Here is a 27,306-nt window from a genome sequence, read left to right as displayed (position 1 = left end):
CAACGTTATAAGGGCGCATCGCACAACTTTAAATGAGCATGTTCTCTAACTGATCAGAAAAGTAACAACAAAACAACGTTAACTGGGATGACTAAGTGAGGAGTTTCTGTACAAAACTACAGTCCAGGCCCTGAAGAGTTTATAATCAAAGATGATAAGCAACCTATGGTGGGTGTAGGGAAAGAAGTACAATCAATCAGACTTACACATTGTTATACAAACGTATTCATTTTTATATGAATATAAACACTCAGCTATCTCTGACTCCCCCATAATCTTTTCATGTAGGCTTCATGGAAGAAGTGGGAGGTTCTGTAGTTTTGACAGAACAGAACTATTTGTATTAATTCTATGCGTAGCACTACATAATGGACCTGACCATTTCCTTTCTACAGAAAAGAAGGATGATCTTATGGTTAAGGAACTTGACTGGGACTTCCCAGCTCTGTCACAGACTCCTTGTGTGTCCTTGAGAAATTCACTTTCTTTAAGTGCATGAGTTCTGCCCCCCATCTATATCATGAGAATACTTCCTTTAGTTAGACTGTAAGACAATGGTGCCCAAACTTTTCCTCATGCGCCCCCCCCGCCTTACCAGTAATGAAATGTGTCCATGCCCCCCTGGCCTGGGAGCGGAGTCATGGCTGGGCAGCGGCTGGGGCCAGGAGCAGAGCCGCAGCCGGGAGCCAAGAGTGGGGCCTGGCGGCCAAGAGCCAGTAGTAGGGGCTGGAGGGGAACTGGGGGGGCAAAGCAGGGCTAGGTGGCACTCCCTCCCTGGCCCCCTGCTCTTTGGGGCTCGCCCAGGCCCCACTGCGCTCCACTGGACATTCTTCCATTCCCCCTGGGGGGCGTGCCCCACAGTTTGGGGACCACTGCTGTAAGCCCTCTGGGGCAAAGACCATTTTTGTTATCTTTTTGTATAGCACGAAGGGCTTGATCCTTGATCCTGCAGGCACTTCCACAATATAAATAAAAACTGTACTTAGTATACTACGTAAACATCTTCAAAGTAGTAACATTTTTTAAAGCTATTGCTAATTTTACAGAAATATTACAATGCAATTCATATGACTAAACTGACTGAAATTACTGCCACATAGCTTTTGCTCACAAGTATATCTTCTGAAACAGCCAATTAACATGAGAAGCTGATATTCACAGCATGTCCGGAGAATACTGCAAATTAAATTTGGTTATGGCCAAAGACAGTAACTGGAAGTGAGGGTAAGAGGCACAGTTCTATAAATTTGAGTCCATCATCACTCATAACCACAAAGCTGCAATTATTACAATTTTAAAACACTTGCAAGTGGGTAATTTCACTAATATCTTACCTAAATGACAAGTCCATTAAGAATGTAAAACAGTGAAGCGTCAGTAATTTTGTGTGTGTCACCTTTATTAGTCCCCGCCCCTGAAGGCTTATCTAGCAATATCAAAACAATGATAAAAGATACAGTTTTAAGTGTTAGTTTATAGAACAGGACCTTCCTGTGCTAATGCATCTACAGAAATTTGGGGGCAAAAATATCGAAGTTTAGACATTTCTTAAGTAACTTATCAATTTACCCTGTTTAAATATTAGTCAGATATGAAAGAAAATTGTTCTGAAATACTATTCAGAAGCAGCAGTACGTTTTACTCACTTGGATCACCACCATTTCTCTTACTCATGTCAAACAGCTGAATTAGTAGCGGAGCACCAGGGGGAGAAGCAGAACATTTTAAAAAAAGAAAAGGAGTACTTGTGGCACCTTAGAGACTAACCAATTTATTTGAGCATGAGCTTTCGTGAGCTACAGCTCACTTCATCGGATGCATACCGTGGAAACCGCAGCAGATATTATATACACACAGAGATCATGAAACAATACCTCCTCCCACCCCACTGTCCTGCTGGTAATAGCTTATCTAAAGTGATCATCAAGTTGGGCCATTTCCTGGATTTGTGCTGGAAATGGCCCAACTTGATGATCACTTTAGATAAGCTATTACCAGCAGGACAGTGGGGTGGGAGGAGGTATTGTTTCATGATCTCTGTGTGTATATAATATCTGCTGCGGTTTCCACGGTATGCATCCGATGAAGTGAGCTGTAGCTCACGAAAGCTCATGCTCAAATAAATTGGTTAGTCTCTAAGGTGCCACAAGTACTCCTTTTCTTTTTGCAAATACAGACTAACACGGTTGTTAGTTTGAAAAAAGAACATTTTAAGTGCATGTTACTAAATGAAAGGAAATTACTGCAATGAATTCTTTCATAACAGCACTGCATACTCACTACATATATGTCACTCCATCACAGGGGGATAGAAGCCTGTGAATTGTCTTTGGGCAGTAGAATAGTACTTCTTCTTAGAATATCTTAGTAGATTTCCAAAAAGGAGGAGTCATTTATATAAATAAGAACAGCAGCAACAATTTAGCCTTGCTAGTATAAGTCACAAGTCACTATCAATCTTCATGCTTCAAGGCACAAAAGCATCACCAGCTGGAGTCAGGAAGAAATTTCTCCCATGGTATAGAATTGAATAGTCTGATGCATTTGTGAGGTTATTTCTCCTTCTGAAGCATCCAGCACTGGCTACTGTTGAAGACAGGATACAAGACAAGATGGATCATTTTTCTTATTCTTTATGTTTCTTGCAGTATACTTTCAAAGTCAAGCACGAATCTAACTCCCATTTGTGCCTTTGACAAATCTGTCTGGCTGTGATGCAGATGTAATAAAAACGTCACTCTCCAGATTCTCTCAGTGATAACCCTCTCACATTATTGTATGTTGGTGCAGGAAAACAAGCACAGTGTGAATCAGATAGGTCTATATGCAAGTAGTATGTGACACAATGGGCCATTCAATCCAGACTGGATAAGCAGGTATTAAGAGATAAGTGATCAAAATAAACAATGGAAACGCAATGTAAATTAATACGCAAGTGAGGTCTAATAAAATAAAATGAAAGACTGTCTTAGCCAGTCAGCATGTTAAGTCAAAGAAAGATGCCAAGACCAAACACCTAAATCAGATGTCAAGAATTATAACATTCATAAACCAGTCGGAGAACACTTCAATCTCTCTGGTCACACAATCACAGACATGAAGGTCGCTATCTTAAAACAAAAAAACTTCAAATCCAGACTCCAGCGAGAAACTGCTGAATTGGAATTCATTTGCAAATTGGATACTATTAATTTAGGCTTAAATAGAGACGGGGAGTGGCTAAGTCATAATGCAAGGTAGCCTGTTTCCTCTTGTTTTTTCCTACCCTCCCCCCCCAAGATGTTCTGGTTTAACTTGGATTTAAACTTGGAGAGTGGTCAGTTTAGATGAGCTATTACCAGCAGGAGAGTGAGTTTGTGTGTGTATGGGGGTGGGGGGGATGTGAGAAAACCTGGATCTATGCAGGAAATAGCCCGACTTGATTATGTAAAGAGTTGTCACTTTGGATGGGCTAGCACCAGCAGGAGAGTGAATTTGTGTGTGGGGGGGTGGAGGGTGAGAAAACCTGGATTTGTGCTGGAAATGGCCCACCTGTTGATCACTTTAGATAAGCTATTACCAGCAGGACAGTGGGGTGGGAGGAGGTATTGTTTCATATTCTCTGTGTGTATATAAAGTCTGCTGCAGTTTCCACGGTATGCATCTGATGAAGTGAGCTGTAGCTTACGAAAGCTCATGCTCAAATAAATTGGTTAGTCTCTAAGGTGCCACAAGTACTCCTTTTCTTTTTGCAAATACAGACTAACACGGCTGTTCCTCTGAAACCTCTAATTGAAGAAGGGAAAGCTTCCTGCACTGCTGAGTTGGGGAAGAGCATATATTCACAGGGATTTTAAGATCCAGGTTTAAGGGTCCCTAAAACTTGGATTGAGGCTGCGAGTATTGGTAAGGATGGAGAGAGGAGGCTGTGTGATACATTGCTCACTAATACCATGCAGACCCTATTCTGCTTTTTGCATGATATGTAAAATGGTCATTAAAGATTCCCTAGCACAGGGGTGGCCAAACTGTGGCTCTTTTACAAGTGCGGCTCATGGAACCCCTGCAATGCTCCCCCATTCTCCATCTACCAGACTGGGAGGGGGAGCTCGGGACCTCTGCCTTGCAGCCGGGTGGTGGGGTACGGACTTCTGCCCATCAGGGAGTGGGATCTCGGGGCTTCAGCCCTGCAGGATGCTCCTTCTGGGGCTCAGGGCTTCAGCAGGAGCTGGGCTGATTCCCCGAGTCCTGTTAGGCGCCTCCTCCAGGGCTGAAGCCCCAAGCCCTAGACCCCGCCAGGTGTGCCCTGGCTCTCGAACTTCTGATGACTGTTGTATGTGGCTCGGAGGGCCAGTAAGTTTGGCCACCCTTGCCCTAGCACTTTTCACTGGAGCTGTTAACCTGGGCACCCTAGCTAAAATTCAGCCCAGGTAACTGCACCCTGCCTAACAAACTCCCACTTCTAGTTTCACCTGGATATCGTATTCTTCTTCACTTCCTGTCCTCACCTGTGGGGTGGTGCTGCAGTGCACTGTCAAGCAGATTTAATGTGTCTTCACAGAGAAGGCCACACTTCAGTGGCAATGTGATTTCTCTACTTAATATAGTTTGTAAAGTATGTTGAGTTCCTTCAGCATGAAAAAAAACACTATACAATTATAAGATTATCTAGAAACATATAGTCATATTTCATCAGACATCCCCTCCAATCTGGTTACATCCTTCCACTCCACTGAAACTGCCCTCACCAAAGTCTTTAATGGTATCTTCCTGTACTCCATCCTCCTCCTTTCTGCTGCTTTTTAAGCCACTTCTCTCGCCCTTCTCCTCAATACCCCATTCTCCCTAGATTTTCAGGGCAACGTTCTCTTAGATCCCCCTGTCCTCTTTGACCACTCTTTTAGTGTCTAACACAGCTCTGTTGTTGGTCCTCACATGATCTTCATCTACACCCTATCCCTGGACATCTTCATCTAGAGACACAGATTAAACTATCATCTCTATGCTGAGGACTCCATGCTTCTCCACACCTGATCTTGGAGCCAAATCCCATACCTTGGAGCCTCTAGATTTCTGTTGGATGATTCACTGACCACTCAAGTTTATACAGCCAAGAAAAAGTTCATCAATCTGTTCTCCTAACCTAATATCATTTCCCCCATTCTCCATCACTGCTAACACTACTCAACATCCTCCTCTTCATCTTCAATCCTGCCTCTCATTCCTCCCTCACATCCAAATCTCATGGCTTTCTTTCCTCAATTTCTTACTGAAAATCTGATTCTTCCTTTCTGTCCCAAAAGCTAAGGCACTTGTCTGAACTTTGGTCTTGAGGACTGCAAAGTACTCTTCTCTGGCCTCCTGGATATACATACCACTTGTCTAAAATCTATCCAAAACACTCCTGCCAAAATGACCCCTCTCACCATCCATCTGACAATGAGTTCAAAGGAATTTTTGGTGCTCAGTACCTCTGAAAATTCAGTCAACTTTGATTCAACTTCCGATAATGGATTTAGATGCTTATTGGTACTCTAAGGTTTGAAAATATTGACTTATTCCCAGACTAGAAATGGGCTCAAACTAATATCCTGGTTTTGAACACTCCTGAATTTAGGGGACATTTTGATTTGAAATTTGCGCCTTGAGTCCAGCTCCTATTAAATACTCCTGTACTGCCCTCCCCCTCTTCCATTCAAAGGGGCTAGGATGTTTATGGAACATTTGGGTTTTGTTATCCTTCTCTTTCAGTGAGTTATTTGACCTTAATTATGCTTCTATGCTGAAAAAAATGAAGGCAGATTAACAGAAAAAGAATCTCCTTCCACTCTCCTTGATGGGGAGAATAAATGTAATTAGAGAGAATACACAAGCTAGAAGTCTGTACTTATTTCCTGCCCTTCCAGTGAATCTCAATAAGAGGCTCTTTGATAAACTTAATTGGATGATTTCCTCATTCCGGTGGAACAAAAGAGCTCATAGAATCAGAAGAGCTGGCTTGATTAGACCAGAAGATAATGGAGGGTTTGCATTCCCATGCAGCATGTGATTATGCTCTGCACTATTACTTTCCTTGATTCTGTATGAGTTACAGCAAGGAGATGATAAAGCATCCTACAGAATCAGAGCGATGTCACCTTCCTAAAATAAAATAGGATACGACCAAGTTGGCTGACCCGGTAGCCTAGTGAGAGTGCTCTGCGCGTCCATGTGGACGACCTGGGTTACGCTTCTGATCCCAGTTCCCAGAGCCAGTAGGGGCTGGAAGTGCTTTAGAGGCTGAGGCCAAGCTACACTAGAGGCGCTAGTACAGCAAACCTACAGCACTGCAGCTGTGCCGCTGTACACACGTCCTACGATAATGGAAGAGGTTTCCCATGGGTGAAGTTAATCTACCTCTTCAAGCAGCAGTAGTGAGGTCAATGGAAAAATTCTTTTATTGACCAAGCCATAGCTACACTGGGGGTTAACTGCGGAGCTCACGGGTGTGAATTTTTTGCACTCCTGGGTGATGTAGCTAGGCCAATCTAAATTGTAAGCGTAAACCAGGCCTGGGTACTCAGCACTCATGGGAAAAGAAGTGCCCATTATTATTACAGACCCCTTGGGGGCACTCCTTAAATGGAGTCTCATCCATTCTTCTTCAGCTGACTTGAAGCATAGGGTATCAATGGGATGAGAGAAAAATGAGTAAATCCCCTAGGTTCAATAAGAGATGGACAGGAGAGACAATAAGTGGTAAGCACATTAATTATTAATGACCCTCTATGCCCAGCACACAGAGGGTTAGAAAATGGAAAATTCCCCAGGGAAGGACTGGAAGGGACAAAACTTTAGAAATTTCTCTTTAAATGAGATACATTCTATAGCATGGGAGACCATCACCGGAACAAGCTGGAGGAGAGAGGACCCTGGACTCCCTGAAGGACACTAAGAGCCAAAGCGCTCTCTGGAGGGGTAAGAAAACTGAGGGAGGGTCTTGCATGCAGGGATGGGTGGGAGTACCCACCTGGGCGGTGCTCTGGGAAACGCCTGCTTAAGCTAGTAGGGACAGTCGAGAGATCAGCACTAGCACTGGGGCCTAGGGCAGCTGAACTGTGGGATCCCACATCCCAATAAGGGGGTACAAGAGAAAGGTTCTGTTCCCCAGGAGTGTGCCAGAGAGGTCAGGTTAAGACAGTGTCAGGATACTGCCTACACCAGGGATCTCAAACTCAAATCTCTACGAGGGCCACATGAGAACTAGTACATTGGCCCAAGGGCCGCATTACTGACACCTTTACAAATAAAGATACAAAAGCCCCCCCGCCTCTGCCCCGGCCCTGCCCCCACTCCACCCCTTCCATGAGGCCTCACCCCTGCCCCGCCTCTTCCCACCCCTTCCCCGCCCCCATTCCAACACCTTCCCCAAATCCCCGCCCCTGCCCTGCCTCTTCTCTGCCTCCTCCTAGGAGCATGCAGCTCCCCGCTCCTCCCCCCTCCCTCCTGGAAAGCACTAAGCACCGCCAAACAGGTGTTTGGTGGTGGGAAGCACCTGGAGGTAGGCAGAGGAATGGGGACGCGGCACGCTGTGGGGGCGGCAGGTGAGGGGAGCTTGGCGGCAGCAGGAAATAACTCCAGGGGGTTGGGGAGCTGGGTGGGCTGCAGCAAATAACTCTGTAGGCCACATGCGGGCCACGTGTTTGAGACCCCTGGCCTACACCCACTGGGCTTAAAGGAAACTGGGATCCAAGGGTTGAGTCCAATACAGCAGACTTATGTCTGACCACCAGAGGAAGCCTGTCAAGGGCTGTGACTGCTTTGCTCTTCCTACCAGCATCACAACACTCTTGCCTGCATTCAGTTTCAGCTAACTACTCCTCTCTTGGAGATGGTGTTCATAGTTTCTAAGGCCAGAAGGGACCACTGTGATCACCTAGTCTGACCCCTGTATAACACAGGCCATAGAACTTCCCTGAATTAATTCCTGTTTGATCTAGAGAATATTTTTTAGAAAAAACACTCCGTCTTGATGTTTAAAATTGTAAGTGATGGAGAATCCACTACAGCCCTTGATAAGTTATTCCAATGCTTAATATAACAATCACTATTAACATTTTGCATTTTATTTCTAGTCTGAATTTGTCTAGCTTTAACTTCCAGCCATTGGATCTTGTTATACTTTGGTCTGTTAGACTGGATTGTGCTCTATTATCAAATTTCGGTTCCCCATTTAGGTACTTCTAGACTGTGGTCAAGTCATCACTTATCCTTCGCTATTGTTAAGCTGAACAGATGGAGCTCCTTGAGTCTTTCACTATAAGGAATGTTTTCCAATCAGTCTCACGGCTCCGCTCTGAACTCTCTCCAATTTATTATCATCTTTCTTGAACTGTGGATACCAGCACTGGACATGGTATTGCAGTAGCAGTTGCACCAGTGCCAAATACAGAACTATTGTAACCTCCCTATTCCTCATCCAGATTGCCCTGTTTGCATATCCAAGGATAGCATTAGCCTTTTTGGCCACAGTGTAGCACTGGGAGTTCATGTTCAACTGACTATCCACCATGACCCAAGTCCTTTTCAGAGCCACTGCTTGCACTGTATGGCCTACATTCTTTGTTCTGAGATGAATGACCTTACATTTGGACATATTAAAATGCCTACTGTTTGCTTATACCCAGCTTTCTAAGCAATTCAGATCACTCTGTATTGGTGACCTGTCCTCTTCATTATTTACCACTCCCCCAAACTATGTGTAAACCTTTGCAAACCTTATCAGCATTTGCATTTGCATTGCAAACCTTATCAGCAATGATTTTATGTTTTCCTCCAGATCATTAATAAATATACTAAATAGCATAATGCTAAGAACCGATCCCTGTGGGACCCCACTGTAAACAAACCTGCTTGATGATTCCCCATTTAAAATTATATTCTGAAACCTATCAGTTACCCAGTTTTTAATCAGTTCAATATGTGAAACATTAATTTTGCCTCATTCTAGTTTTGTAATCAAAATATTCTGTGGTACCAAGTCAAATGCCTTGTGGAAGTCTGAGAATATTACCTGAACACACACAGCTTTTTCAACCACCCTTGTAATTTCATAAAAAAATATCAAGTTAGTTTGACAGGATCTATTTTACAATAGCCCATGCTGATTGGCACTAATTATATTACCCTCCTTTAATTCTTTATTAATTGAGTCCAGTATCAGCTATTGTATTATTTGCCTGGGATCAATGTCAAGCTAACAGGGTTATAATTACCCAGGTTATCTTGGTTACCCTTTTAAAATACTGGCACATTAGTTTTCTTGCACTCATCTGGAACTTCTCCAGTGTTCTAAGACTTAGCAAATATTATCATTAATGGTCCAGCAAGCTCCTTGGTCAGCTCTTTTAAAACTCTTGGATGCAAATTAACCAGACTATAAGATTTAAAAATATATAGCTTTAGTACTGTTATTTAATATCCTCCTTAGTTACAGTTGGAATGGAAAGTACTTCATCATCATCATCATCTTCCTAAATATAGAACAAATATTTATTGAACATTTCTGCTCTTTCTGCATTATTATTGACAGTTCTACCATTTCCATCTAGTAATGGACCAACACCATTGTTAGGATTCCTTTTGCTCTTAATATACGTAAATCCCCTCTTCTTATCCATAACTCTGCTGGCCATTAATTTTTTCTTGTGTCCTCTTTTGCCTCCCATATTAATTTTCTACAGTTCCTAGCTTCTGAGTTATATTCATTACTAAGGATCTGATTTAGTCATGGAGGTCATGGCAGTCATGGATTCTGTGACTTTACTGGACCTCCATGACTTTTTCGGTTTCAGCTGTCAGCAGCTGAAGCCGGGGCTGGAGCTGGGGCTGTGCGCCCTCCCTCCCCCCACAGTTGTGTGCCCCTGTCCCAAAGCTGGGGCTAGAGCTGGGACTGTGCACCACTTTCCCCCTGCCCTGGAGCCAGGTCTGTGCATCCCACTCCCGCCCTGCAGCTTCAGCCGCAGCTGGAGTTGAGGCTGCATGCCCCTGCCCTGCAGCTGGTACTGGACCCAAGACTGTGTGCCCCTCCCCACCCTTGTGGCTTCAGCTGGGACTGTGCACCCCTGCCCCATGGCTGCCCTCCCCCACAGCTATGGCTGGGGCCAGAGCCAGGGCTGTGCCCCCCCACATCCCCCATGGCTGCGGCCAGGGCTGCGTACTCCTACCTTCTGGGTCTGTGGCTGGAGCCAAGGCTATTCGCCCGCCCCCCCCCACCGCCCCGACAAAGGCGGTGGGGCTCAGGTTGTCAGTCCAACCCTATGGGGCTCCAGCTGTCATTCCTCCCCCCACCCCACCCCAGCCCTGCCCCCCCCCCGGTTATTTTTAGTGAAGTCATACACAGGTCACGAGCTCCCATGACTTTTGTTTGTTGCTCGTGACCTGTCCGTGACTATTACTAAAAATAACCCTGACACAATCTTAACCTTATTCATTGCTATAACTTCCCCTTTCTTCCATGTGTTTTACAGGTATTTTTTAAATGTTTAAAGCTGCTTTCACTTCCCCTCTAAGCCAAGTTTTTTGTATTGTTTGATTTTTTAAACCAGCAGGGCCTACTTACTTCATTGTGGCTTTTTGGACATCTAGGAACTTTCCAAATTCTCATTCATTTTAATTATCCAAGAATGCACATCTTACTGGTTTGGACTTTATTCTGTTTGCACATAACAAATGTAATCAAGTCTTTCTGATCCCTTGTACCTAAGGTACCACTATTTTTTAATTCTGTGATCAATTCCCCTTTATCTGTCAAGATAAGGTCTAACACAGAAGCCCCCTTTGTTGGATGCAATACTTTGTGAGTTAAGGAATTGTCTTCTATAGCTTTTCGAAATTATAAGGATATATTAGAACTGGAAGCATGAGAGAATATGTTGCTCAGATTGAAGTCCCTCATGATAATGCATTTTTTTTTCTCCCTTACACATTACAGATAGGGCTTAACAAGCCGATCTCCTGTTCTCTAGTGTGATTTGGTGGCTGTAGCAGATGCCAACTGGTATCGCATCTTGTACTTTATCTGTCAGAATATTAATCCGTATGCATTCAAGATCATTTGCTTCCAATTTGCCAGTATGTCACTCCCCATCCCTATTGCCCACTCAGTCCTTCCTGAATAGACCATAACCATTATCTCACATTCCAATTGTGTGAATCTTTGCACCAGATTTCAGGAATGCCAACTAGGTCAAGTTTATGCTCATAAATGAGTAATTCCCATTCTAACAATAGTGTTTACGTCTTATGTAAAGTCAGGTTAACTTCAGTACCCGAAAAGATAATGGAGCAAATAATTTGCAAACACCTAGAAGATAATAAGGTAATAAGTAACAGTCAGCATGGATTTGTCAAGAACAAATCATGTCAAACCAACCTAATAGCTTTGTTTGACAGGGTAACAAGCCTTGTGGACAGCGGGGAAGCAGTAGAGGTGATATATCTTGACTTCAGTAAAGCTTCTGATACTGTCTCAAGTGACGTTCTCATAAACTAAGGAAATACAACCTAGATGGAGCCTCTATATGGTAAGTGGATAACTGGTTGAAAAACCATTCCCAGAGAGTACAGTAACTCCTCACATAACGTCGTCCCGGTTAACGTTGTTATGTCACTGATCTATTAGAGAACGTGCTCATTTAAAGTTGTGCAATGCTCCCTTACAACGTTGTTTGGCAGCCGCCTGCTTTGTCCACTGCTTGCAGAAAGAGCAGCCCGTTGGAGCAAGCTGGTGCGGGCTTGGAACCAGGGTGGGCCGGCAGCCCCCCCATCAGCTCCCCTAAATTCGCCGCATGGCAGCCACGCAGCAGGCAATCAATTGCCAGGCATTCAGGTGTCCCTCCCCCCACTGCCATGAGCTGCTCCTGCCCTCTGCCTTGGAGCTGCTCCTGGGAGCCTCCTGCTTGCTGTGCAGGGGATGGGGAGAAAGAGGGGTGTTGATGTCAGGGTGTCACCCTCCACCCGCTCCTGTATCCCATCTCTACAGAGCAGGGGAGGGACATGACAGGAGACAGGGCTCAGGACGGAGGAAGTTTGCAGGCAGCAGATGCTGTCTCAACTTTCTGATCTACTTAAAAAGGCAGTGTACTTAGAGTGGGGTCAGCGTACTTAGAGAGGCAAAGCGCTTCTCTCTTTCTCTCACACACACACACACACACACACACACGGTGTGTGTCTCTGTCTTACACACACACGCACCGGCCCCCCCAGCACTTTGGAAAGTGGAGGAACTGGTGTGCTCTCGTGGGATAGCGTTGGTTTATCATGTTCAGTTTCCACACGGAATGTTTGCAGCCACTGCCACGCATCTATTGTGTCTCCTCCCTCCACTTGTGCTGCCTTGTAGAGCGTGAGGCTACAAAAACAACGTGTTAACCCTTGAGGGCTCAGCAGAGTGCTAGTTCACCATTTATCATTCCCTGGGAAATATCCCACCCCTTGACTCCACCACCTCCACCAAGCTTCACAAGCATCATTGCTGTGTACAGTATTAAATTGTTTGTTTAAAACTTACGCTCTGTGTGTGTGTGTGTGTATAATGACTTTTGTCTGGCGAAAAAAGTTCCCTGGAACCTGGCCCCCACACATTTACATTAATTCTTATGGGGAAATTGGATTCGCTTAACCTTGTTTCGCTTAAAGCAGCATTTTTCAGGAACATAGCTACAGTAACTCCTCACTTAATGTTGCAATCAGTGATTCACAGTCAAGCTGGAAGGGCATATCAAGTGGGGTCTTGCAGGGATCAGTTCTGGGTCTGGTTCTGTTCAATATCTTCATCAATGATTTAGATAATGGCACAGAGAGTACACTTACAAAGTTTGCAGATGATACCAAGCTGGGAGGGTTCTTTGAAGGACAGGATTAAAATTCAAAATGATCTGGACAAACCGGAGAAATGGTCTGAAGTAAATAGGATGAAATCAATAAGGACAAAAGAAAAGTATTCCACTTAGGAAGGAACAATCAGTTGCACACATGCAAAATGGGAAATGACTGCCTAGGAAGGAGTACTGCAGAAAGGGATCTGGGGGTCATATTGGATCAACAAGCTAAACATAAGTGAACAGTGTAACACTGTTGCAAAAACAATAATTATTCTGAGATGTATTAGCAGCAGTGTTGTAAGGACGGCACAAGAAGTAATTCTTCCACTCTACTCCGTGCTGATTAGGCCTCAACTGGACTATTATGTCCAGTTCTGGGTGCCACACTGCAGGAAACATCTGGACAATTGGAGAAAGTCCAAAGAAGAGCAAGAAAAATGATTAAAGGCCTAGCAAACATGACCTGTGAGGGAAGATTAAAAAAACTGGAGAAGACTAATAACCGTTTTCAAGTACATAAAAGCTTGTTATTAGGAGAAGGGAGGTAAATTGTTCTTGTTAATCTCCGAGGATAGGACAAGGACAAGAAGCAATGGGCTTAAATTGCAGCAAAGGCAGTACAGGTTGGACATTAGGAAAAATTTTCTGTCAGGATAGTTAAGCACTGGAATAAATTGTCTAGGGAGGTTCTGGATTCTCCATCATTGGAGATTTTTTAAGAGCAGGTTAGACAAACACCAGTCAGGCATGATCTAGATGCAGGGGACTGGACTAAGGTCCCTTCTAGTCCTACAATTCTATGATTCTATATATCAGAGTATACTGCTGAGGCTTTAGTCCATGTTGTCTCTCAGTCTCACCAGCTATTTCATATAGATGTTGAATACATCAGGACTGAGCTTTGTAGGACTCCATAGGTAAGATCTCTGGAGGTGGGGGGAACTAATTGTCTTAATGATACTCTGAGTTCCATCAGAAAGGAGGACTTGCATCATTTCAGGGAACTCCTGGACAGGTGTATTTGGAGATCAACAGTACCAAGTTCTCCATAAGGGTCTAACAGCATGAATACTGATGTACTTCCCCCTATCTATAGAAGAGGGAGAACATTCACCCAATCAACAAGTGCTGCTTCGGTAGCATGTCACACCAGAAGCTTACATGAGAAGTCTCCAAGCAGTCAAACTATAGTCCCTGCCCTGATCAGTAAAGGAGAAAGCTGAGCTGAGATTAACTCCTTGTTCACATGGCACCAGACAGTGAGGAGAGGAAGGATGGTTATAGCTTATTATTATTCTTAAGTTTAAGCAATTAAGGTACTGGAAGGGACTCAGGATATCTACGTTCTATTCCTAGCTCTGCCACAGACTTCTTGTGTGTTCTTGGGCAAAACATTTTCAGTCCTTCAGTTCACTATTTGTACAATAAGGATACTACTTCCATGCCTGAAAGGGATGTTAGGACGATACATTCATTAATGATTGTGAGCTGCTCAGATATTATAGTGATGAGCACCACAGGAAACACTTACAAATACATTTTCTAAAAGTGCCTTTGCACCCTTTCCCAAGGAAGAACAGTCAAATTTAATGATAAACTTTAAAAGCAGATGATAGTGAGATCTTGTGGACTACTCACCTTTAACTCACTCTATAACCTAGACAGTGAAGGGATTTAAGTATGAAAAGATAGACATCTCTGATTTACTGCAGGTCTCCAAAATGACTGGGACATGGGAAACAGACCCTATATATGAAGGAGTCACTTCTTTTTGCATGTGCAAGTTAGATGGGTCAGACTGTGATTTCAACCTTGGAGAAGGGAGAACCACTTTACCTGAAGTAAAATACTAATTTGAATTGTATGTTTGCTTATCTTCAGCAAAGGCTGACTTACATTTTTCTTTAGAATTATATAACATACGACTGACTGATGCTAGGACTAATTCAGTTATGGGAGAAACCTCATCCTTCATGCTCATGAAGTGCATGATAACAGGTAGGATAAAATGCACGTAATGGATTTTAACATATGGTTTATTTCCTGTCGGAGATTGGGCATAGTCAGCTGATTTCATTCCATTTTGGAGCACAGGCTGAACACAGCTTGAAGTTGAATATTAGGAAGCACTGAAGGTTCTAGACTTCAATCAAAAAATTAGCCAGTTTACAAAAGAAATTTCATACCTCTTCAATGGTACGAATCCTACAGCCCAATCCTACAGCTGTGCCATGCATAGAATTTGAAGTTAATGGCAGTTCTGCAGGCTGAGTGACTGCAAAGCAGATCTGGGCCCAAGTGTTCAAAAAATATCTTTACTGGAGCTACCGAAAGAAGAGGTGGTTGCTGGGAAACATTGTTTCAGCTCTTCCCAAGAAAGTCACTGGTCAGAATGACATCACAAAACTGGTAGGAAAAATTCAGGCATCTCCAAAATGTCAAAGGAGGACTTCAAAGAGGCACCACACAGCCTTGGGAACGAGTAAGACCAAAAGAGAAAATCAGGTACATTTTTTTTTTAAACGATTGACCCTCATATAATTTTCCCATCATCAAGAGAAAACAGGAGACTGTAGATGGAGAAAGCAGTTTTTAGCCAGAAATTACTGCCTTTCACCATCATAAAAATTCAGAGCAAAGATATCACACTCTTCAGTTTATGATCCACCAAATATATATATCTTTCAGTGACTTTGTACATTTTTTCCCCATCCAGTGTCTACATGAGTTCCCTTCCATCCATCTCTGACTCCTGCATCACAGTCTTAGAAGTTCGAACACAGAAAAGAACAAGGTCACTGACATTAGGATGCTGAACTACTGATGGATTGGACCGGCTTCTAACATGATTATTCTCTACTCTGAGGTGCAAAATAATAGAGAAAAAAGTGCTAACAAAAGCCAATTTATTTAAGTGTCACTTCTGGACACATATTAACTTCACTAGGGCAATATTTGTCATTTCCCCTGCCTTGAGCCACAAAATACAGACACTTCGATAGACTGTAGGAAGTCTCATTTAACCATACAGTTAATATTCTTCGCATAAGTGTTATTGTAAGTCAGAATAGGCCATTTTGCAGCTATAGGCTGAACTGGCACTTTTTCGGGGAGGTCTACTCTTCATTCTCCAGACTAGACAGCATGGCCACACACACACACACACACCCCCAGACCTACTGCACTCCAAGAATAGCCATGTTGGAATGAGATCAGAACGAGTGACAGCATCTTCCAAACTCTACTGGAGCTATGAGGCCAGGACTTTGGGAACCAGGAGACCCCATCACAACCGATGCCACTGTGAAGGTCATGGAGCTGCTCTATAACAAGTTTTGAATACTGTCTTTCTATGTATTTGTCTGACTGTTGGCAAGGGACGTTTGCCAAATTAATATGTTTGGTTTAGTTTAACAGCAGGCTTCTGGAAAAACAAGCAGGAAGGCAAGGGAGTGGATTCCGGTAAGATACCTCCAGGGGGATTAAGGGAGAATGCCTGAGCTATTAAGCAGGAAGCTCATACTTCCTTGGCTTCAGTTAAATTTTACAGCTTATTTTGCCAATAGTGGTAATAAACAGATCAAAAATACTATAAAGAGTTAAAAGGACTCACTGGCCAGAAGTCAGGGAACTGTTCATAGGGACTAGACTGACGCCCTTAGACATCTGTTTGTTTATTGTACAACACCACACAGCAACGCCTCTTGAATCACACAGTAGCTAACCATATTCCTAGGGACAACTGTTGTAATTCACTGAGGCGTGTTACTGCATTAAGTTAAATTTAATTTGCAGTGTTTACAGCAACAGTGCTGTAGTAAGGACTATGTTTCTTTCTTCAAAGGAAGTATCACATTAGTACAACAGTGATGCAGGGCAACCCAGCAGTGGCTATATTTATCCCTGGTCTAATTCCATGGACACTGGGGACTTGCAGCAGGGAAGAATCTGGGCCCAAGACTCCCAGCCTCTGCAAACCTAAGTAAAATAAAATGTGTTTATACTACCACAAGCACTATGAAATTACAAGGAGGATGAAAGCTTTGAAACATCCTACCTTTCGAGAAGCACTTTTGTCTGAGCTCTCCACATCTCCATCCAGGAATGGCATGGCAAATGAGCTAAGATCCTAGAAGGGAAGAAAAAGGAAATTTAATGCCTTACATTAATACTTTTCTCCACTTTGCTTTAGATATTCTTATTGTTCTAGTTCACAGTTTTATTCCTGAAGCATCCACCGGCATACCATGTACTACTTTACAAGTAAGCTTTAACAACGGCTGCAAAATGAGGGCCCTCTTCAGCACTCCCTGCCTCTGAAGCCAATGGGAGATTTGCTTGAATCTGGTGGGAGTAAGGAATGCTTAGCTGGGGCCTAGGCCTCGTCCCCTGAGACTCAGAAACTAGGGCCTTATGCTAGGTCTCTCAAATGAGACTAATGGAGTTAGGTGTCGAGATTCCACCAAAATTCATAGAAGATGATATTCGGGATATACACGCTTGTTCACCAACACAAATCTCTTGCCTCTAGCAGTGCCATCATTATTATTTTTATGCACTATTTAAAGCAATTAACAAGAGAAAATATAGATAATCTGAAAATATGTAACATATGTATAGGAGAGAGAAAAGACCAACAGTGTGGAATTGGGAAAATAACCTATGTACTTTCACAAATTAGAGAGGAGCACACGATTGATCAAGTGAAGTGGAACCATGAGACAAGTATACACGGTCATTCTTAATTAATGAAAACAAACTGCAATTATGTTCCACCCCCCGCTGCCTGTTCTATTTTGATCACTTTCCAGTCTCAGCATTTAGACTAACGCAGTTTTTTTTTTAAATTAATAATTAAATGTTTTCTGTAGGGCTCAAATTTACCATCCATCTGGTCAGAGAAGTGGGTAATGCGCAACTCACACTATACCTCTCAGTTATTCAACTTTGTGAACAGAAGTTCTGTAATGAGATACCTAACTGCAGTTTGAGCTTTGGATCCGAACAAATATTTGGGGCTGAACAAATATTTTTCCTGATGTAGAACACACACCCCCCCCTCTGCCCTCTTGGTGTCAGTTCAAATGCAGTCCATTTTAGTAGTGGCTAAAAGTTATCAGCTAATGGCTGTTTGGTGGGTCTCCATCTGGTTCCTTATGGAGAAGTATCTAAATCACAAGAGCCGCCACCTATATTGGCACCCTTTTTGGGAGCATCATCAGAGAACCTCTATTCAATCCCTCTTTAACAGCAACACTTACATTTGTAACTCATCCAATAGCATGATCTTTTTTTTTTTTCTGCACAGTTCATAAAAACTTAACTTGTGATTGAACAGTTTTTCATCAAAAGTTAACTTTGTTCTTTCTTTTTTGTTTTTGGAGGTGGTGTTTTTTGGGGAGGGGAGTTGGGGGGGTTTTTAGTTTTTTTTTCAATGAAAGTGTGTGGCAAAATGAGCAGATGGCAGAGCAAAAATTGGTCTCATCCCAGATTGCACAATCATCCTAAATGCAAAACATGATTTTTTTAAGCACAAACGAACTTCAGACACACTTGAGGACTGTGCCTTTAGAATATTCCAGTTATATATCCTAATAACAAGTCTGGACATTTTGGCCTCAACCTCTCCATCTCAAAATTCTCCCCACCCCGGTTCCTCTGGCTGGTTTAACAGCAGAACTGCCCGTTTTTCCTATAGGACGATTATTGTAGCCTAGTGGACAAAGTCCCTGCATTGCATTTAGAGGATTCTGTATTCAAACCCCAATTAGGGTTGCATTTCTTTACACATTCAATATTTGTGTAATGAAATGCAACCCCAACAAAAAATGTGTAATAAAATGAAACCCCTTCAATGTTATCTATTTGTTCAATGAGATAGTGGTGTTTCAGTTCCAACTATTTAATAATTACCTGTACCAGGCTGTAGTGGAATGTCATGTATGCATGCAGCAACTCTACACAAAACATTAATTCAAATTTTCATGGAACTTCGCTAGCATGTGAACTAAAGAATACACTTGGTAGCTCATTGTACATTTATTCCGTGTGCCGGGCTCCCACTCATGTCAGTGGGACACATTGTCCCCTCTGCTTCCACAGGGAAAGGGGATTCAAAACTGGTAAATCTGGATGGGCATGCATAGTATAGGAAGAGGTCCCACATCATGCAGTTGTCCATCCTGTACTTATCCAAGTCTGTGAAAGCTCCTTTCAGGGTGCAATGATCAAGGCTACGTTTTAGTCATGGGTATTTTTAGTACAGTAACTCCTTGCTTAAAGCTGTAGTTATGTTCCTGAAAAATGCTACTTTAAGCGAAACAATGTTAAGCTAATCCAATTTCCATATAAGAATTAATATAAATGGGGTTGTTAGGTTCTGGGGAAATTTTTTTCATCAGACAAAAGACTATATATTACACACACACACACACAGACAGTATAAGTTTTAAACAATTTAATACTGTACACAGCAATGATGATTGTGAAGCTTGGTTGAGGTGGTGGAGTCAAAGGGTGGGTTATTTCCTGGGAAATGCCTTACTGCTAAATGAACAACTAGCACTCAGCTGAGCCCTCAAGGGTTAACACAGTGTTGTTAATGTAGCCTCACACTCTACAAGGCAGCACAAATGGAGGAAGGGGAGACAGCATAGCAGAGAGGGACAGAGACACACAGTGCGTGTTTGAGAGAGAGAGACGTGCATTGCCCCTTTAAGTATGCTGACCCCACTCTACGTACACTGCCTTTTTAAGTAGACCAGCAAGCTGAGACAGCAGCTGCTGCCAGCAAGCTCCCTCTGTCCTGAGCCTTGTCATGTGTCCTCCTGGTCTGGGGAGATAGGGTACAAGAGCAGGGGGCAGGAGTGGGAGGAGGGGGGGACACTGTGACATTAGCACCCCTCTCACCCCCCCCCCCCCCAGCAAGCAAGAGGCTCCCGGGAGCAGCTCCAAGGCAGAGGGCAGGAGCAGCACACGGCAGTGGGGGGAGGAACAGCCGAACTGCCTGGCAATTGGTAGCCTGCTGGGCGGCTGCTGCACAGGGAACTTAGGGGAGCGGGGAGCTGATAGGGGGGCTGCCGGTCCACCCTGGTTCCAAGCCCTGACTAGCTAGCTCCAATGGGCTGCTCTTTCTGCAAGCAGTGGACAAAGCAGGCGGCTGCCAAACAAGATTATAAGGGAGCATTGCGCAACTTTAAACGAGCATGTTCCCTAACTGATCAGCAATGGAACAACAAAACAACGTTAACTGGGATGACTAAGTGAGGCGTTGGTGCTGGGGAAGGTGGCCCGGGTGCTGGGGGAGGTGACCCAGGACCCCCGCTAGTGCTCGAGGAGGGGGTTGGCAGGCGCTCCCTACTTGGCTCCCTCCTCCCACACACCGAAATTGCTGCTGCAGAAGACACAGATCACAGAAACCATGACTTCCGTGACAGACTCAAAGCCTTAGCAATGAGCCATGGGCATAGGAGACTGTGGGGTTTCTGGAGGCAGAGCTGGGGGTTGAACCTCAAAACCAGGCCATAGGCCTCTTAAGTTTGCCACCTAAAAACTGTGGCACCTGTATTAATGACCACTTTTGGAAATTTGAGACCTAAATGTCTTGCCCAGACCCCCAGAAAGCCTGTGGCAGAGCTGGGAATGGAACACAGATCTCCTGAACCCCAGTCCTTTGCCTTAAGCTTAGAATACAAATCGTAAAATTGCAAAAGGGATGGTACAGCCCTATCTGCAAAAGCAGAATTTAAGTTACCAAATCTAAACAATTACAGCCTCAAATGTTAAAAATAACAAAATTCTCTTGCATTGTTATGCAATAGTGTCCAGTGCCAACCTCTGCTTTTACCAAAAAGATCCATCACCCTTGTGGTAGCCAAGAGAAAGTTTTTTGGTTTTTGTTTGTTTTGGGGTTTTTTTTGTTTTAACAAAAGCGGGAAAAGTTGCAGTGCTCTCCGAAAGGGAATTTCACACCATCTTAAACAGCAAACATCTTTTCATTATCATCCCTGCAGCCCCCAAATTGTGTCCACACACTTCCCTCTGCATACAGACTCTCCCCCAACCATGCTGAATGTGCAGTTAATGGTGAACGTGACAATCAAAACTGCTGGGCTTGCAGAGAACAAAACACCGAGGGCATGTCTACGCTGGCAAGTTTCTGCACCGCAAGCTATACCACTTTTATTAAAATGCTGGAATTAAACTGCTGTTGAGTGTCCACACTGTGCTCCTTATGACACTGGACTGCATCCACATTAGCAGCGTCACACGATGCAGGTTACCCAATCCCATTGTTCCATGGGCATCCTGCTACATTGCCAGCTGCTTTTCAACTGAGTGTCTGGGCAGGTGGGATGGAGCATGAGCTTAACAAGAACAATTTTTCAGCCTCCTCCTTGTAACAACCTTTTGTGTATTTGAAAACTGTTTTCATGTGCCCTCTCAGTCTTCTCCAGACTAAAGAAACCCAATTTTTTTTCAATCTTTCCTCATACGTCATGTTTTCTAGACCTTTAATCATTTTTGTTGCTCTCCTCTGGATTTTCTCCAGTTTGTCAATATCTTTCCTGAAATGTGGCACCCAGAACTGGACACAATACTCCAGCTGAGGCTTTAACAGGGCAGAGGAGAGTGGAAGAATTACTACTTGTCGTCCTTACAGCACTCCTGCTAATACATCCCAGAATGATGTTTGCTTCTTTTGCAACAGTGTTGCACTGTTGACTCACATTTAACTTGTGATCCACTATAACCTCAGATCCCTTTCCGCAGTACTTCCTAGGCAGTCATTTCCCAATTTGTATGTGTACAATTGATTGTTCCTTCCTAAGTGGAGTACTTCGCATTTGTCTTTATTGAATTTCCTTCTGTTTATTTCAGACCATTTCTCCAGTTTGTCCAGAGCATTTTGAATTTTAACCCTATCCTCCAAAGCACTTGCAAACCCACCCAGTTTGATATGCTCTGCAAACTTTATAAGTGTACACTCTATGCTATCATTTATATGCTTTTTTATATAAATTATATCAAAATTAGATCTGCATACTTGACCATCACACATTCCATTAACATGAAAAGTTATTCTGCCTTAACATTGTTGTAGTCACTGTTAACATAATTTAATTTTATGGTGAATTTCGTATTATGGCAAAAGGCACTCTGGAGGTAGAAAATAGGAAAATTTATCTGAACTTTCCCACTAGACACAAAGGAAAATTTCAGGTAAGTCTGCAGATCCACTACAATGGGTCTTACTCCTGCTTGCAGCTTCCTGGGGGAAGAAATGAGACCTGTCAATCATGGCAGGCTGGGAGTTGCCAGCCTTTGCCAGCTACAGATACTTCCAAAGCTGCTTTTTGGAGCTCATGCCTTTAAACATCAATTCATGTGTTAATAGAAAAAGAATTTCCTAACAACACTTCCTACAACAAAGCAACTTCAAATTTCATCCCAACTACCAGAGAAGTTATATATAAAATCATGCCCATGAAAAACATGGAGGAGTGTGACTGTTTAACACTCCCTCAGAACTATAATCCTTATGCCAGATGGGTTGGATATAAGGACTTTCCCACTAGAAGCAAGAAAATTTTCTGGTAAGTTCAGATAAATTTTCCTATTTTTCTTTGCAGGAAAGTCCATGGATCCATTATACTGGGATGTTCAATAGCATAGCAGTGTCTCACCAGGGAGGGAAATATGGGATGAATGAGGAGGTATATATTATTTAATAAAAAAGAAACATCAATTACTGAGTGAGCACAGTATGCAAAAGCCTTCCTCCAACAGCAGGAACTGATGAAGATTGCAGATTTAACCTTTATCCAATAATGAGAAAAAAGTGACATTAATTGTGTCATGGGGAAAGTTGGTATCTGAGTGCATTTGGGATACAAAGAACAATTTTTAAATGTTTTAGGACAAAAAAAAAATTATTTAAAATCCAGTGTCATGAAAAAAGTTACATTAACTGTTTTGAGAGTGACTTTTGTTCCCAAAATACATTCCGATCCTAAGAACAATTCTTTAATGTTTTAGGTGAAAAAAATTAATTCACTAGCAAATTGAAAGAACTAGCACTATTTTAATTTAGTGTGAGCGATTTTCACACATCAGCATCAACGTGGAGTGAATAAAATGGTTAGCACGTACAAATTCACTGCTTTCTCCACACTGCTTGTGGCTCTTCTGGTCAGCTGACCTTGGGCAAATGTAGCGGTGTTCACTGCCGAGCTTCCTACATGCTCCGAAGGGATCTATTTTTTTATGGTAGTCAAGGGACAAGACTGCTGTTTTGATGGGCATGGTGAGATGACAGGTAAGCAAGGATTCTTCTCTTTATATGTGCATCTACGAGACACTCTCCTAGATTGAAAAGGAACAAGTGCCCTCTCTGTCTAGGGCGAGTGTTGTGCCAAGCGGGAAAATGACAAAATTTGCCATTCCAACAACATCAAGCATGTTGAAGAAACGAACCACTGGCTGCCTATTTATTTTGCACCTTCTAGGAGCACATTCTTGTTAGATGGTCCATGTTATCATCACCACTTTTAATATCACTAGTAGAGAATTATGTAGGGTTTCTTTTTATCTTATTTTACAACCTTGTCATGATGCATGATTGATAAAATTATTACTGACTTGCTCTCCTTTGGAATATAAGAGAAATCAGGGTGACTAGCCAAGCAAACCCAAACACTGACGACAATTTTTCTCTGCTGAGATGTGAGTGCATCTCACTGGGTATATCTGGCTTGTTTCATTGGATTGTTCCAACATAGGTCAAATTTTCATTGAGCAGGTCTTCAGCAAGCTGAGGACTGGTGAAGAAATTATCCCCAACTACATTTCTTCCAATCTTATACCAGTGCTGAAGAGAAGCTTCTCATTGTCTGAAGACGAACTTGAAAAATCAACAGAAACACAATCTTCCTTTTCAGAGTAACTCTCAATACGATCTGGCACAAAGTCATCATCATCTAATACATTGCCATCACACAAGGACTTGCTTTCAGAGTTACAAATCATTTTTATAAGGTCAGAAACAGAATATTGTGCCTGATTGATTGCCATCTCGAACTGTGCAACACAGAAAACCCCCTCAAGAGTCTCCTGAGTCTGCAGTGTTTGGAGCACAAGATCTAGACAGAAAATCCTCTCAAGCATGGGCAGTGGGTATCTTGGAACAGGAAGGCATTGTCTTCTCGAACAGTCTGACGTTCCTACCGCCCATGCTGTTCCCTGGGGCAGGCAGGCTGGGGACTGCAGTGTGCCCCCAGGGCCATGCTGCACCATGCCACACGTCCTCCCAGCACTGGGGCCAAGGCCACTCCGGCTGCGCCACCTGGCGGGGGAAGGAGGCACTCTGGCCATGTCGCCTGCCCACCCGCCCAGCACTGGGGCTGGCTGCTCGGCCAGGGTGGGGGGTGTGCCCAGCAGCGCAGCCCGGGGAGGCTGGGGCCGTGCTGCCCAGCTGTCCAGGGGGGGGACTAGCCTGGGGCAGGGGCCAGTGGCCACGGAGGCGGGGGGAGACTGGGCAGGAGCCAGAGGCCACAGTGGGGGCTGGGCTCCAGTGGGCATAGAGGCTAGCTTCCCCGGTGGATTCACCCACCGCCCATGTTCTCAAGAGTGTTAGGTGAAGAGAGCCAGCACCAGTCCACTCTGTGTTGAGGTTACTGATCAAGCCTGGATTTTAAGGGAACAATGTCCCTGGAGTACCTTCTACCTTAGGGTGACTGGATACAACAACCACTGTCTCTGTAATACATTATCAATTAGCATATGCTAACTGTTACAAGACAAGATATTTTTGTCAACCTGTCTGCAATAGCTCATGAGCGTGAGTGCCAAACTCAGGGCAGACTGTCAAGAAGCAGGGCACAAACCACAAATTGGTCATGGATAGTTCTCTGAAAACATCCACTCAATGAACAAAGAGAACAATTGATTGCCATCCTCTTTATAACAGCCCTTACCATATTTGAAGATTATCAGGTCCCCTTTCAGTGTTCTTTTCTCCAAACTAAGCATACTCAATTTTTTTAACCTTTCCTTATAGGTCAGGTTTTCTCAACATTTTATCATTTATGTTGCTCTCCTCCAGATTTTCTTCATTCTGTATTAAAATGGAGCACAAAAACGGGACACAGTATTCCATCTGAGGCCTCATCACTGTTGAGTAAAGCAGAACAATTGCCTCTTGTGTCTTACATAGAACACTCCTATTAATACACCCTAGAATGATATCAGCCTTTTTCACAACTGCATCAAATTGTTGGCTCATATTCAATTTCAGGTCCACAGTTACCCACAGATCCTTTTCGGCCATCTACTGCCTAGCCAGTTACTCCACGCTTTGCAGCTGTCCATTTGATTTTTGCTTCCTACATTTAGTACTTTGCACTTGTCTTTACTGAATTTCATCTTGTTGCTTTCACACAAATTCTCCTGTTTATCAAGGTCCTTTTGAATTCTAATCCTGTCCTCCAAAGTGCTTGCAACCTCTCCCAGCTTGGTGTCATTCACAAATTGTAAAAGTATACTCAAGTCCATTATCCAAGCCACTATTAATAATACCTAACACTATCGGACCGAGGACTGACCCCCACAGGATCCCACTAGATATATCCTCCTAGTGTGACAGTGAACCATTGATAACTATAACTAACCACATTATAGTAATTTCATCTAGGCCACATTTCCCTAGTTTGCTTATGACAATGACCTGTGGCACTGTGTCAAAGCTTTACGAAAATTAAGATAAATCACAGCTACTGCTTCCCCCCATCCACTAGGCCAGTAACCTTGTCAAAGGTTTGTGTAGTGTAGTGTATGTGTAGTGATTTGCTCTTGACAATCCATGTTGGACTATTAGTTATTATCCTCTGGAGGCTGTGACAGACTCAGACCAGAAGGATATAAGAAAGTAAAGTATATCAGCCTCAGAACGAGCAGGTAGGTCCCTGTTCCCTGGATAGCCAAACAAAGGCTACTCCAGGCCAATCAAGACACCTGAAGCCAATTAACCAGTTAAGGTCATTAGGCTAATGCCAGCACCTGACCCCAATTAACTGGCAAAGGGTCAGTTAAGGCCATTAGGCTAATGGAGACAGCTGGAACCAATCAAGGTCTCACTCATACTGCTTGAAAGCTCTCCCTTCCAGTTCCCTAGGGAGAGCCCAGGTGAAAGGAGTTGGAGGAGAAGCAGCATTGCTGTATTCTGAGGTAAGGGTGAAACTAGGAAAAGGGGACCACGGGGAAGTGGCCCAGGGAATCAAACCAACTTCAGTGGTGAAGGGAAATCCGCCAACAGCTGCTACTATTAGGATCCCTGAACTGGAACCCGGAGTAGAGAGTGGACCCGGATTCCCCCCACCATGCTCTACAGAGATCCCCTTGAGAGGGGAAGCAGGCCTCGATCCAGTCAGGAGGCTGAACTGTGCCTACTGAGCGCTACGGATCAACAACGACTGTGGGGTATTTCCCCTTCCCATCTCCCACACTGGCCTGTGATGAAAGTAAATCAACAGGATGTGACTCTTGCCGCTATACTGTGAAAGGAAGATCACACTGGGGCCTTAGTGAGTTTCTGAGGCTACTGAATCCACCCGGAAGTGTGGGACCCACCAATACAGGCTCCAAACTTTGTCACAAGGCTTACAAATTGATCGTTTAATAGTTTGTTCTAGTACCTTTCCAGGTATCTAAGTCAGGCCGACTGGTCTGTAATTCTCTGGGTCTTCTTTGTTACCCTTTTAAAATATAGGATCTGTACACACACTTCTCCAGTCCACCGCAACCTCACCCGCCTCCATGAGTTCTCAACGATAAAGGCTAATGCTTCTGAGATTGCTTCAGCTAGTCTCTTCTGTATTTTAGAGAGAATTTTGTCAGGTCTTGCAGACTTGAATACATCTAAATATTGTTTAATCTGTTCTTTCTTTATTCTGGATTGTGCTTTCTCCCCCTTGTTGTTAACATTAATTGTGTTCATAATTAACCTTTTTAGTGAAGACTGAAGCAATATAGGCATTAAACATCTCAGTCTTCTTGATGTCATCAATTATTAACTTTCCTTTCCTGCGAGGTAGCGTAATTCACACTTTCCTTTGTCCTTCTCCTAATACATTTATAGAACTCCTTCTTATTGTTTTATGTCCCTTGTTAGATTGTAACTCATTCTGTGCCCTAGCCTTTTGATTTTGTCCCTACATGCTTCTATTTTGAGCTACTCTTTTGTACTCATGTGCTGCAATTTGTCCAAGTTTCCTCTTTTTGTAGAATTCCTTTTTTATTTTCAGGTCTTTAAAGAGTTCCTGATGCAGCTATATTGGCCTCTTACTACCCTTTCTAGATGTGCATTACTGCTCTGCCAAGAGCATTCACTTAAAACTTTTTTTTTTTTTTAATAATCAAATATTTGAAGGATGTGATCTGAGATTTTCACTTCTCTGCTCACTATGTC

General features: G+C 43.4%; 1 protein-coding gene across 6 annotated transcripts in view; it reads right to left on the bottom strand.

Annotated features, from left to right (window-relative positions):
* PRKAG2 (protein kinase AMP-activated non-catalytic subunit gamma 2) overlaps positions 1-27,306 on the bottom strand; it is a 386,915-nt gene that overhangs the window by 259,994 nt on the left and 99,615 nt on the right. For 5 of the 6 annotated variants that reach the window (XR_007354878.2, XR_007354879.2, XM_048837547.2 and 2 more), the window contains exon 2: positions 16,900-16,971. Coding sequence is in view for 4 of the 6 variants with exons in the window: in XM_048837547.2 (XP_048693504.1) it covers positions 16,900-16,971 (72 nt within the window). In the remaining 2 variants the exon portion in view is untranslated. Of the gene's footprint in view, positions 1-16,899; positions 16,972-24,817; positions 24,836-27,306 lie in introns of those variants that run through there. The other variant, XM_075126004.1, reaches the window with a different exon arrangement.

Source organism: Caretta caretta, chromosome 2, assembly GCF_965140235.1.
Source record: "Caretta caretta isolate rCarCar2 chromosome 2, rCarCar1.hap1, whole genome shotgun sequence".
Classification (NCBI taxonomy): Eukaryota; Metazoa; Chordata; order Testudines; family Cheloniidae; genus Caretta; species Caretta caretta.
Note: the sequence above shows the minus strand (reverse complement) of the source record. Positions and strands in the feature narration are given on the sequence as shown.